Genomic DNA, 14,586 nt, shown 5'->3' with positions numbered 1-14,586 from the left:
CTAAACTGCCTAGCCTACAACAGCTCCTACAGTTTTACATCAGTGGTGCTGTGTGGAAGTCTTCCCTCCTCCCCAGTAAATGATTTTAGCACAAGTGTAAAGGAAGATGCATAACATAACAGCAGCCACTCTCAGTTCAGTGATTCAACAAACAATAACAAATATATCAACTCAAAAGAAGCTTGGTGTACTATTGCTTTAGTTCCATCTCTTCCCAGAGATACCTTCTCCAGCCTTGCGCTAAAACAGGTCAAGATCTTGCCTGAAAGACTTACATCCAAATAGGAACCCCCCCCCCCCTTCCAGTTCTGTTCTTCCATTTCAAGCATGGACACTCTTTAATCCCAAGAGGTCATGGTGGACAAGAATTAGCACAGCCTCAACCACAAATGCTAATATCTTAGCTTTATCATTTGCACATGCATTGTATTACAGCAAATACTTTAATTCCCACAAGGTTGATAATTTAGTGTTAGCCACAGTTTCTCACCTACAGTATCATGTGCAGCCACTAGATGGCTCCAGTATATATTTCCCAAAGTATATGTATATATACATACTGAATTTTTTAAAAAAACCTCAAATATGTTTGGACACTTAATTTATGCAAGCGAAAATTAATTAAAGAGTCCAGATCACCTGGAGGTTTAAAATCATGCTGCCCCAAGACCTCAAGTGCACATTAATTTACACACAATTCCATCTGAAGGGAGAGCTTGAGACAGTAGAATGTTTCTTTGGAAGTGATGATGTTGGTTGAACAGAGGTCTGAAGGCAGAGACTGTGAGAACTTAAACCTAAGGATTTCTAAATACTCTGTTAATCCAGAATAGATAGCATTTTGTTTGAGCAGAGATAGTTGAACACTCAGACCCTCTCTCTATCCAGCAGTTGGTGGAGAAGGAAACTGGTAAACTGCTTGGATGTAACTTGCATCTTACTCGGAACTAAGATGGCTGTGAATAATATCACTAACTCAGGCTGAGATATGGATTCCAGTGTGCACGTATACTGTAGTCTTCATTCATCTGCAGGGTATGCAATCCCTTACTGGTGGTGATTGAACCTTTTACCTTTTTTCTCAATTTCAACGTGTTCTTTCTGTTGTTGCATGCTTAGTTGGGTGTCGACTTAAAGCAGGGGCGTAATGCCCATTGGGCAGGCAGCGCAGCCGTTCAGCCAGGGCACTACCTTACGGGGCAATTCAAAAAAAAAAAACGTGCAGGCCTGTTCGCTTTTGGATATTTTAGTGGTTTTCCACTTCATTGGCCTGCAGGGGGCGCGAGAGTGCCTTTATCATTACTCAGCACGTTCAAATTTCCAGCTGTATCATCAGGACGATCAAGTCCTTATGCTGCCCCCCAAGTTTGGTGAGGTTTGGTTCAGGGAGTCCCAAAGCGGGTGCCCCCATTCCCCATTGTTTCCAATGGGAGCTAATAGGAGAAGGGCTACAGTTTTGAGGGTCCATAACGTTGCCCCCCCTGAACCAAACTGCACCAAACCTGGGGGGTATCATTAGGGAAGTCTCCTGATGAGACCATGAAATTTTTGAGACTGTGCTTTCAGAAACGTGCCCCCCCCCCCCCCACAGCCTGCAGCCCCCATTGACAGCAATGCAGAAAACTCAATGCAGATGCAGAAAACTCAATGCAGAACAAAGATTCTTGGGCAAATTTCTGGGATGTTCCTGCAGGGGGCGCATTTTGGACATATCAGCACCAAAATTTCAGGGTATCATCTGGAGACTGTCATGATGGCACACACCAAGTTTGGTGCAGTTTGGTTCGGGGGGGGAGTTATTGGACCCTCAAAAGGGTAGCCTCCATCTCCTTAGCAAAGAAAGGGGCACCCCCTTTGCGGGTCCATAACTTTGGACCCCCTGAACCAAACTGTACCAAACTTGGGGGGTCCCATCAGGACAATTTCCAACTCAGGTTTTGCCCAGGGCTACAGTTTGCCTCGTTACGCCCCTGACTTAAAGTATTCCCCTATTTGCACTTTTTAAGGCCATGCTGTGTATATGTAGAAAATGGAGCCAACCTGGCTTACTAGTTAGAGTGCTGGGCTGAAACTTTGGTTCAAAGCCCTGTGTGCTCGAATCCTCCTTCTACCATGAAACTCGCTGGGTGATCATCTTTCACAAGCTTATGGGACTAAATGTCAGAGAAGGATGTATAGTGCCCTGGCTTCATATAAAAAGGACGGGATTATATCACAATGGCTTTTTACGCTTGTTTCCTTGTTCATGCCTATTTTTGCATGATTATTGCACAAGGGACCGGACCTGGATGACACAGATCTTGGAAACTAACTAAGCAATATTTGGAAAGAAGACCAGGTCACTATACAGTGGTAGGCTATGGCAAATCACCTCTGAACTTCTCTTGCCTTGAAAATCACAGCGTTGCCATAATTTAGATGCAACTTGACAGCACCTTCCACCACTATAATTACAGGATGGGGGGAGGCTGTCATTTGAGTTCTAATCTAGTGGCTGCTATTCATAATGCAGCTTTAGGATGACACCTTCATGGTATCTGGGAAAGGGCCATAGTTTTGATGTGGGGTGGTACTAGAGCCTGTAGCGTAGGGGGAGGGGAAGAGGGAATAATTCAAAATCTTCCTAGAGTACAGGAAATTAAACTATATAGTTCCCTCTGCCTCCAGCAGCTGGGCACCAGCGGGTCCAATCGCTTGGGTCATTTCTGTTATCTTCCTCGTAACACCAGAAAAAAATCAACAACAAATCATGGCGGAGCAGGGAAGGGAAGCACACACCTTGGTTTCTAATGATTTATTTATTTTTTTATTTATTTTTTAAGCTTTTATACCGCCCCATCCCCGGAGGGCTCTGGGCGGTGTACAGCAAAAAGAAAACAATGTAAATACTTAAAACATTTTAAAAGCAGCGACAACCATAAAACATTCCTAATAAATATAATAATTTACAGTAAAATAGATGGCGTTCAATAATCTACTATTGTAATCTCATCCCCTCCCCCCCAAAAAAGGGGGGGGCGTCCAGCATTCTAACCTAAAAGTTCCCTCCCCCCTTCCAAAAGGGAGGAATGGCGAGTCTGAGATGGCAGCTAGCCCAGATGTCAGGGCCCGGCCCAAGTATCAGTATCAGGGCCGGGCCAAGGGCGGGGGCACCATCAACGGCTGGTACCTCCAAAGGCCCAGCGGAACAGCTCCGTCTTACAGGCCCTGCGGAACTCAACAAGGTCCCACAGGGCCCGGACAGCTGGAGGAAGAGCGTTCCACCAGGCCGGGGCCAGAGCCGTAAAGGCTCTGGCCCGTGTGGAGGCCAGCCGTATCATCGAGGGGCCAGGGACCACCAGGGACCACCAACCGATCGGAGAGGCCGTACGGGGACGTATGGGGTGATGCGGTTAGGTAATGATCACCTGTACTGAAACATTAGTGGATGATGAGAACCTCTTATTCTGAATTTTTACCCTGCTGCTCCTGCTCCATCCGAGGGAGGCTCTGCACGTCCTTTATGAGGTAAGTCGAGGGGAATTGGGGTTTTGCCATGCCTCGTCAGCAGAGCAAAGATCAAGCCTCCGATCCCGCGCCTCAGCTCCCTTCGGGCAGCACTCGCTTCTTCCAGGAGGTGGCCTCGAGCGCGCAGGTAGAGACCATACCCCGACTTGCACACGTGAGCGTATCTCTCCGGTCTCGCGCTGGCGCCTGGCCCCGCCTCCTCCAGAGCGCTCAGGAGATTCCGCTCCCCCTCCCAACCTATCAAGAGAGCCGCCGGACGGCCTAGAGCTCCGCGCGCTTGCGCAGAAGACAGCTGCGGGCGCCATGTTGGCTGGTCAGGCCAGGGGGAGGTGGCACTGGTGGTGGTGATCGCCGCGAGCCTTTTCTCCCTCCCCCTTCCTATTCCCCCACCCACCTGTTTACCCTCCTTCCTTCCCCCTCCTCCCGTGTGGCGGCGACTGAGCCAGGTGAGGGGGGCGCCGCTCCCTCCTCCTCCGAGCGGCGGCGCGCCATGAGTGTCGGCGGGGGGCGGGTGTGCGACCTGTCCCGCAGGAACCCGCAGGAGGACTTTGAGCTCATCCAGCGCATAGGCAGCGGCACCTACGGCGACGTCTATAAGGTAAACGGCCTGACACCTGCCTCTGGTGCTCCCTCGTCGCCCGCCTCCCTCCCTCCCTCGGCCATCCTGGAAGCCAAGTCGCTCCCCTCCCCCCTGCAACGCACAGCAACAACGCAGCCTCCTTCTCTTGCCTCCCTTTTTGGAAGAGAGGGTTTGACCGCAAGACACCTTCCCACCAAGGCCTTCCCCCGTGCCTTTTTTGTGTTCTTCTCACTTCCAGTCCTCGCTCCCTCTTTTCCAAGTCATCATGATGAGATCCTGAACAATGTGAGTGGGGAGGTCTGTGGTGACAGTTCCCCTGTCCTTTAGAAGGGGTTGGATATGGGGAGTAAATGTACTTGATATTAACTGTGTTTTTGGGAGTAGGGCTGCATCCACAGATCTTTCCTCCTTCACCAGGTTTGTCATTGCCACCTTGCACAAACTTACCTGTTTATAAACAAAGAAACCCAAAACTTCTGCTAACCTGGCATCCTAAGCTCAACACCCAGGCAATCTTGCTTTTCTTACCCCTTGTTAGGGTTTGACTTTTAGTCTACATCTGCAGCCATAACCCTTGCCTGTTCCTTCCACTTTGGACTTGCTGATGAACAATCCTTCCACACACACACACACCCTAATCTATGTTCCTTCTTTGTGCACATCTGGATGCAATCTCCCTAGCAAGATTTGTTGGTGAAGTCCTCTCTGAATTTGGCACACCTGTGTCTCCTAATCTATCCTATCTGCCTAATTTTCATCCCACCTTTCCCGCAAGAAGTCCGGAGTGGCACACAAGATTCTTCCACTCCTTGTTATGCTCACAGCAACACCATGAAGCAAGTTAAACTGCAGAGGAGTTACTATCCCTTGGTCTTTCAGTACACTTCATGGAAGATTGGGGATTTGAACCTACATCTGTCAGATTCATCATATTCTTAAGGAACCATAAGCCGTAAGAAAAGCCCTTCTGAATAAGACCAATGGTCCATCTAGTCCACCACTTTGTTTTCCACAGTGGCAGATCACAGTGACAGGTCTAAAGATTGGGCACAGAATCTAAAGCCTCCACGACATCTTGCCCGCCCATTTTCTGGCATTCTTAAGTTAATTGCCCCTGAATTTATCTATTTCACCTTTAAAGCTATCTAAGTTAGTGGCCATGAATACATCCTGTGCCAGTGACTACCAGAAATTGTGTTGTGAGGAAATACTTTTTAATCTGTCCCGAATCTGCCCTCTATCAAAGTAATCAAGAAACTGTCAAGTGTGCTATCAAGAATGACAGGGAGTATGTGTGTGTGCACAAGAGATCTTTCTCCCATTCCAAATAATGAAGTCTCCGATATCTTCTCTTGCATTTGGTAGATGATGGACTCTCAGAGGGGGTGTCAATTTCATATTCCTGCATAGAGCTGGGTTGTGGAGAGGCCTACTAGGTCCTAGCCTTCAGATCCTTGCCAGCCTTCTTGTGAAACTATGATGTAGCCATGTGCTGATAAAAGAAGGATATGAGAAGAGTGATGCTTGGGTGTGGTGTGAGTTGGGGAGTAAAACTGTAGAGAAACAGTGCTTGCCTCTGTGCTTGCCTTCACTACTAGTGCCTCACTTGTACAGAACTTTAGGGCTTCTTCATAGCACCATATTAACATTAATCTAAATTGTAGGAAAGCATTAGATCAGTGGTTCTCAACCTGGGTGTCGCCTAAGACCATCGGAAAACAGTCTTTTTATATTTTATATATACCAATTTTATGGTTGGGGGTCACCACAACATGAGGAACTGTATTAAAGGGTCGCGGCATTAGGAAGGTTGAGAACCATTGCATTAGATGTATGACCTTTCTCCTTCAGTTGTACTGAAAACAATTTAGATTGCAGTATAGCTTTTCTGTGGTGATTGTCTTTTAGTTTACCAACCCCCAAGCAATGAAAACTAGAGAGCTAATGAAATAAAGAAGGTGAGCATAACTATAAATACTTAACAATCTGAAACAATGCATGACTGACCAAGTTCAGAGTGCCTGGAGTCTTGTCTCACAAGGTGCTGTTGTGGAGTTTGTAAACTGTTTTGAGATTCCCTGATTGAGAAATGCGGGGTATAAACCCAAGCACTTCTTCTTAAAACTTTGCAGTTGTGAGAAGTGTGGTTGACTGTCCAGGAGAACTTCGAAAAAAGCTCATGACATTAGGATTAATTTCTTTTTAAAAATATATCATTCAGTCTACCCCCCCCCCCCCCCGGTCATGGATATATTTTACATGAAATACTTACAGATTTTCTTTGTGAACTTGTTAGTATTCCATGTGAAATATATTCAATATGTGTGGGGGGGGGGGGGTAGAGAAGAAGTTATACAAAGTGGCCATTTAACCTGAAAGTAGCAGATCAGAGGTTGCACAGTATGCATCAGTAGAACATTGGACTAGGACTCAACAGAACTACATTCCAACCATCATAGTGGTGTCTTCATTGGGCGGCCTTGAGGAAATCTATTTCAGGATAGCCGAACAACTTTTAACACATCTGAATGTTGTCAAGGCATGTATCAGAGTGGCCAGAGCTGCTTTTCGCACAGACTGCTGTAGTCAACAAACCAGCTTAAAATATACTGTCGGACATCTCTGATACCTGCTCATCCAGAGACAGTGATGAACCTAGGAGCGCCCATGTTGCAAGCTTCATCTTTCAAAGAGATGAGGAGAACAGGTTGTGCACAGTTTGGTCTGGAAAACAAGTCCTACAAGCAAAGATTGAAGAAACTGGGTATGTTTAGCCTGGAGAAGACTGAGGGGAGACATAATTGCTGTCTTCAAATATCTGAAAGGCTGACACATGGAAGAAAGCAAAGAATATTTCTCTGATGCTCCTGAGGGCAAGGCTAGATCTAATGCGGTTAAGTTGCAGGAATGTAGACTTTGGATGAATAGTAGGAGAAACTTTTCAATGGTTAAGAGTGGTTTGAAAGTGGAGCCAGTTACCAGTAGGAAGGGAGTGTGTTGGCTTGTCCCTCAATGGAGGTTTTAATGCAGAGGCTGGACAGCCATCTGGCTGGAGTGCTGTTGTTTGGAGTTGTCTGCTTTGAGCAGGGGTTGCAGTTAGCCTGCAAGGTCCCTTTCAACTCTGTGACCTGTTCCCATGTAACTTGTTCCTGATCCACTGCACTTCTGTCCAGTTTATTCTTGTTATTTAGCCTCATTCAGTCCTTCACCAGTTTAGTATTCCCACTGCCTCCCTGGAATTAGATGGAAAGGAGAGAGAGAACTGCATGTCATCAGCATATTGATGACGCTTTCCCCGTATCTCTAGATTCTCTGTCCCAGTAGTTTCATGTGTATGTTGAAAGCATAGGGACAGGACAGAATATTAGGTCACCCAGTAGGCCATGGGGCTAAGCTCAACCCTCACTCAGATCCGCTTGTGGAACTTAGTCTTGAGAGAGTGGATGGGACCAAAACTGCCATAAAACAGAATTTCCCATCCTGGGTGTATTGCCGAAAAGAATACCAGAATCAGTGATAGTAAAAGTAACTGAAATTTTCAGGACACACTCCCTCGGTTGGTTGTCAGCATCTATCTGACAAGTAGGGTAGCTTCTGTAACACATCTGGGTCATAAACGAGACTGAATATAGACAGCAAAAGATAAATCAGCTTTCAGTGGGAAACTCACAGTGTTAGTCCTGCAGTGTCGCTGGAACATAGAAGAGGTCAGCACAAGGTAACCAAGGTATGAAGCATACAGGGTTTTTTTCTCTAGCATGAAGTAATTGCTGAGTCAGCTTTTCAGTAGAAAGATTTCTGAGATGCACAGAATTATCATTTGCATTCCAAATGGATTCTTCTCTCCGTAATAAAGCAGAGGCATTCTGGGACTGGATGTATAGAGAGCTCTGCTTTGATTGGTAGTGGTAATGACATACTCTTTGAAGAGTACCATGCAATATTCATGCTATCATCTTGCTTCTATTTCTCTCACAGGACAAGGTAATAGGAAATAGTGTCTATTAAACTGAACTGTTTATACCACATACAGGCTTTTTATGCTAATGAACTTTGAATTTTCTTGGCTGACTTGTTTTGAGGATTGTAAGATCCCTATCATGCTGACCAGTGTTCGAGACATCATATTGTACAGGTTGTTGATAATTTTATTCATTATTTGGCATTTCGTATGAAATGGTGACTTCTTATTTATTGCCTTGTTCTTTTGGGATGAGTTTTAATCATTTGTGAAACCAGGCACAGGGAAACTTTACATTATGCAAGCAAATTTGTTTTTAGGGTGAGGGTAGAACAGAGACTCAACCACATGATAGGCATAAAAACTGTATGCAATCCCACAGTTTATTTTGCTTTCTACAACTTCTTACAACGCTGGTACAGCAATGATTGGCTCTGTTGGCACAGTTAACCTTCATCAGAATTATATTTTAACTCCACAGGCATGCTTCAGGCAACTAAGAGGATTAGCATTGCACAAAACAGTTAAAGTACAACACTGAATAGAAAATGATTCTTGATGCAAACTTGGAGAGTTGGATTTGGGCCACCTCCTGCCTGCTGGCTGGCTGCTGAACAGTTTTCAGTAGCTGCTGCAGGGGTAATAGATAGGGCCTGGTTTTGGCACAGCTCTCGTTTGCTCTGTTCTTCATTTTTGCACTTGTTCAACTTGCTTATGGTGAAACTCTGTAAGGGCCACCTCCTGTACTACTGAAGGGGGTTCAGGCATCTCTTCGAAGGATTGGAAAGACTCTCAGTTCCTCAGAGCAAGACAGATCAAGAACCTGTACAAATTGCCAGGAAGTGTCATGCAGCTACAGTTGATGCAGCATATTGTAACTTATTGGACCCTTTACAGCAACAACAAAGGCAAACTTTGCAAGGCTGAAGTGCTTGGGTGAAAGTGAGGCCTCTCTGGTTTTCATCCATTGGGTCATTTTGGCCCTTTCCCATACTGCGGAACATAGGAGGGTATAGCTGGAGAAGTAGTTTTTATATGTATCTATGATTATATGTAAAACTTATTAGAAATATGTGCTCATATATTTTGAAATATGTAAACTAAAAATAAAGAAAGCTTTTATTTTTAAAACCTGCTATTTCATAGTGTATCTGGATTACTTTACTTAGAAGAAAAAACTCTATGCTGGTTACTTTCACTCCCCTTTTAATAATTTTTTTCATTTGTAAACAGAAAATACATAGTTCTCTTTAAGCAGTGGTGTAGTGGTTAAGAGCAAGTGCACTCTAATCTGGAGAACTGTTTTGATTCTTTGCTTTCCACTTGAGCTGTGGAAGCTTATCTGGTGAACCAGATTAGCTTGTGCTCTCCAATATATGCCAGCTGGGTGACCTTGGGCTATTCACAGCTCTTCGGAGCTCTCTCAGTCCCACCCACCTCTCAGAGTGTTTGTTGGGGGGGGGGGCAGGAGATTTTAAGCCCCTTTGAGTCTTCTTACAGTGTGTGTGTGGGGGGGAAGGAGTATAAATCCAAACTCTTCTTCTTTAAGCAGACCCTACACATTTATTCATGGTACTTTATTCAGTAGTGTAATTAGACAGTTGGTGTCACTACATTGGTACCTTTAAATGTTGAAATATCTTATCAATTCTGTGGAAATTAGCAGTGTCCTTATAATTACAAAGGCAGGACAGATTTAAGCCAGTAATTGTTCAATCCAGTTTCTCTTCAAGTGCAGGTTGCAGAGCCCAAGAATCAGGGATGAAATTGGACATAGCAAGATGCTGGCAAATTTGAACTAACCTGGATAGCTTTAAAAGGGGCTTGGACAGATTTATGGAGGAGAAGTTGATTTATGGCTACCAATCTTGATCCTCTTTGATCTGAGATTGCAAATGCCTTAACAGACCAGGTGATCGGGAGCAACAGCCACAGAAGGTCATTGCTTTCACATCCTACATGTGAGCTCCCAAAGGCACCTGGTGGGCCACTGCGAGTAGCAGAGAGCTGGACTAGATGTACTCTGGTCTGATCCAGCTGACTTGTTCTTATGTTCTTATGTTCTTAATGAGACAGCAAGCCGAATCCTTTTATTATTATTCAGAACAAAAGTTATTTCCAGCTTGGAAGCTCTTAGAGTGGGCTTTGTCACCTAACCTGGACTGGCTCCTCAGATGTTCAGGTAGCTCTTTTAGGTCTGGCTGATATCCTTGCAGTTACTTTCCTGTGGTCAGAGCTCTGGTGTGGGACATTAGTCTCTGTCCTCTCCCCTCCCCTTGTGCAGTGGGGGCCCAGAGTAGCTAACAGCTTAAAAGCAACAGCAATTATTATAACATTTAAAAACAAATTTAATGCCCAAGTATACAAACAGCTATAAACCAAATTTGTGAATGAGCTGCAGTTTAAATCTTGCCAATAATTGTTAATACTAGATTATATTAGGAGATTAATGATTCCGGAAAGGTTACCATAATACTATAGTTCACACTGATATGTAATAAAAAACAGGCACAATCTGGCAAGGTCATTGCAAAATGATTGGGGGGGTTTAATGGCACAGTTCAAATGCCTCTCTGACAATTCTTTCAGTTTGGCATATTTTACAAAGATTCAAATACTATCACAGTTCTAAATAATAAATTGCACTTTTTGATGACCCCATGATCCTCATATATCTCATTTAGATTATGAACCTGGAGAGTAAGAATAAGTTACCTTAGTTTCGTACAAATCTTTTAGGTACTTTATAGAATTAACTTAGTTCAGATCTTTAAGTACTTTATAAATATTAAATATTATTGTTATTATTATGTATTTGTGTACAGGAGTTGTTAATTAGATGCAAATCAACCACTAGCAGTAAATGCCATCATACCAAACAGTTCGTTAAAGGGGTATTTGTCATTAACTTCATCAAAAGTCCCAGAAGCATTTTAAATTGTACCACTATTCTGTATGGGTTGAATCAAGACTAAATTTTCCTTCAGTGCCTTGGAACTTTCCTTCCTTTACGCTTCCCTCTGCAGCCTGCTGACGTCTATGAAATGCTAATCCTGAAAAACATGGGACCCTGAAAAAAGGACCAGGAGTGGGGTGCTGCAGTGGGAAGGGGAAATCAATTGATATTGTCAGTCTGGATTCAGCCTAGTATGAACAGCTATGGGAACATAAGACACCAAGTTATGTTAATATGCGTAGCCATGCTTTTCTTTACAGTAATTTAACCCAACTTTCTCTTAGAAGGATTCAAAGTTGTTTAAGAACTTAATAGCAATTGCTATTGTTTTTCTGGATCTAAAAATACTTTATTTTTTTTAATAGGCACGGAATGTTAACACAAGTGAATTGGCAGCGATTAAAGTAATAAAATTAGAACCAGGTAAGCAATCTCTTTCTCTGGTTCCCAGTTGCTGTCAGTACATTTACCAATCCACATCCCTGCTTTGTTTTATTTATTAATTTTAAGTGAATTATAGGCATTTTTGTGACTTATTTCTCTGAATAATTTTTAGCAATATTCAGTTAACATTTCAGTAAGATATCAAGAATAACTGAAGAGAGTGTGAGAAGGAAGGCCTTCTGGTTCATAAAATCAAGAAAAAGATAGCAGGGATTATTTCAAGAATGCTTTGTATCTGCTGAATGTTAGTAAATACAGTTTGTTTATGTATACATTTTGAAACTTATCTTGGGATGGAATAAAAAGCTGCCGTTTTAGATGGACACTATTTTGGCAGTTAAATTTAGGTTTATATACGTCGCTTGGACTGTCATTTATGTTGCTCATCTTCTTACATATTTGTGAACATAGTTAGATTAATCTAATTGTAATATTCCAGCTATATCATTCTACCATTTTTCTTATATTAATGACAATGATTTGTATTTATTATTTTCTCTTTTGAGCCATGTTAAAAGTAGCCAGAAAATGGGAACAGATACAAAAGGACATCCCATCCCAACAGCTATGCCCATCCCATGGCAACGCCTCACCTAATTCCAGTTCAAGGGCTGGGTACCAAAACAGCAAAGTCCCTGTTATGGATTCTCTTCAGTCCCACTTGAGTTAATTGAAAATGTCTTACTAACACTGTTCCTTCAGTATTTAAATGAACAGAATGTGATGCTGGTTTATTCCTGGCCAGAACTTCCTTGACCACCTGAAAGTGCAGAATTCTGCATTTCAAGCTTTTTTGTCAAAGCTAAAACGAATCTAAGCAAGACTGATAACATGGGGGGAAAATAGTGCTAACTGTTAGCATTTTCTTTTTCATGTCTGCTTCCTTGCCTTGCTATAAGATTACACTATCATGAAATTATGTGTGTTCTATTTAAGAACATGATCTAAATCATATTTCAAGGACTTTTGTAAGTCAGAACACCTACAGGTCAGCACTACAGAGGAAAGAGCAAAGAAATAAACTTCCTTCTGTACAGTAGCCTTTGCCAAGGCAAACATTCAGGGAGGCTGCGTAGTTTGTATGTACATTAGAAATTGTGGTGTTACTCTGCATCCACAGCCTTGCCTTCTTACATGTAACCAGATTAGTACAGGTTCCAGAGTTGTGTCAGAGCTTACTTTAAAAAATGCTTTTATTCCTGGTTCTTATAACTGTACAGAAAACCCTGAAAAGTATATGTGCAATTATTATCGATCACAGGAACTCTCAGTAGATCTGTGCAGGACTTCTAACAGCCACAGGTGTGGCATGGCAAAGTTCACCATAGTGACTATTATCTGGCACTTCTTCCTGCCAGTATTAATGTAGCCTTTCCTTAACTTTTGCCCAAAAAAATCTATAGCTTTTGAAAATCTGAATGCTGAAGATGAAAGGAATTGCATAAGCATCAGTCCCAACAATGTAACCCAGCAAGGGAGGAAGGCTGAGGGGGTGGCCTGACCCCTGTGCTGGCATTGGGGATCTTATGCAGGTTCTGGGGAACTGTGCAACAGCGCAGTGCCCAGGTGCCAAGACACAGCCATAGCACCAGTGTGCCAGCACAAAAGGGGACGTTCCCAGGGCCAGAGCCAGGTTTAGTCAGCTTTCTAAGCCCTTTCAGCCAGGGAGCATCCCCATTTGCCAGCACAAAACCCGATGTAAAAGTAGGCATAGCTCATTGTGCTGTACAGGGGGATTTCCCAGAGGTCAGAAAGGCAGCAAAACTTCACCATTCCTGGGTGTCCTGCAACTATCCCCTTCTTCAGGATTTCACTACCCAAAAGGAAATAGATACAATGCTTCCTGCTAGGCTGAAATGATTAATCTTTCCATTTACAATTTGGGGGGTGTTATCTATGGTGCTCCTGCAACAGTGGCAGCCAATGATGTGGGTGTCGTGCAGGGCCAAAGCGAGGAGGAACTGCTCCCGGGGCACATGTGTGTCTGCCCCCTGCCACGCCCAGACCTCTGCACCAGTGCATGTCCGGTGCATCGTGCCCCTGTCCCCTTGGTGTTACACCACTGGTGTCGTGTCATGATAGTATCATATCTGTCATAAGGGAGGAGGCAAGAAAACGAGAGGGCAGTTTTAACACTGAAATTAATTCCAACACTGAAATTAATTCCATCCTTGCTGTCATACACAAGTAGACAAACATTTTGGCATGCCTTAATGCAACTTTGTGGAAAATATAGCAAGCGAATAATTTATTACAGTGGTTTAATATAGTTCTGATGAATTATGGTTACTTTGGGGAAATAATCATATTTACTTGTTGGCGTGTTTTATTTGCTTGGAGAACTTCACATTTATATTATCTCTCTAATCTATGCATTATCTAATCTATGCATTCTTATTCTCAAAATTAAATTACTTTTAAAATTCTGTTTTCTAGGAGAAGATTTTGCTGTTGTACAGCAAGAAATCATTATGATGAAAGACTGTAAGCATCAAAACATTGTTGCTTATTTTGGCAGCTATCTCAGGTACTGTATTTCAAAACTATGTAGCGTTCATTTCTTTGTTGCCTGAAAAAATGAAATGCCTGTCGCTATTTATGAACATAAGGGAAAATGTACTGGTGCCAGCCTTTAATTTTCTGTGGCTTCCCTTACTTTGTAGGGTGTTTTAATATTTTTGTTAATTAAAAGATGTGTCTCCTTCCTGTTTTAACCTAGCAAATCCTGAAAGTCTTGGCTTTTCTCTATTTGCTCATATCTGTAACCAATTACTCTGATTCTGTGGTAATCACCTTTACCTCTGCTTCTCCTCCACTCCATGCCATTTCCTCAGGCATGGTAGGTACTTGTCCTCCACTTACCTAGAGTAAGGATAAGTGAAGACAGTGGGAAAGACAGGAGTACAGATGATCCTTTTAACCTTTAATCAAGAAATTAATCAGTCATATTGACTAATCAATTAATGCTGTTATCCCTCTATTTAATAAATTCTTATTATACTTCCATTCAATATTTTCTCTATGCTGAATTAATAATGATGATATTCCTCTCTAGCTGTTTCTCTTGGCATTGGGGCAGCCAATTTTTCTTGGGGTAATTTTCTGAGAAGTAGAAACAGAAGAAGTCTCTCCTGACAA

General features: G+C 43.1%; 1 protein-coding gene across 10 annotated transcripts in view; it reads left to right on the top strand.

Moving 5' to 3' along the window:
• The first annotated feature begins 3,794 nt into the window (after positions 1-3,794).
• MAP4K3 (mitogen-activated protein kinase kinase kinase kinase 3) overlaps positions 3,795-14,586 on the top strand; it is an 84,456-nt gene continuing 73,664 nt past the window's right edge. For all 10 annotated transcript variants that reach the window (XM_048481934.1, XM_048481900.1, XM_048481943.1 and 7 more), the window contains exons 1-3: positions 3,795-4,105; positions 11,370-11,427; positions 13,885-13,975. In XM_048481934.1, the coding sequence (XP_048337891.1) occupies positions 3,998-4,105; positions 11,370-11,427; positions 13,885-13,975 (257 nt within the window). In that variant the 5' untranslated portion in view covers positions 3,795-3,997. The remainder of the gene's footprint in view (positions 4,106-11,369; positions 11,428-13,884; positions 13,976-14,586) is intronic.

Source organism: Sphaerodactylus townsendi, linkage group LG01 (genome assembly GCF_021028975.2).
Source record: "Sphaerodactylus townsendi isolate TG3544 linkage group LG01, MPM_Stown_v2.3, whole genome shotgun sequence".
Lineage (NCBI taxonomy): Eukaryota > Metazoa > Chordata > Lepidosauria > Squamata > Sphaerodactylidae > Sphaerodactylus > Sphaerodactylus townsendi.
Note: the sequence above shows the minus strand (reverse complement) of the source record. Positions and strands in the feature narration are given on the sequence as shown.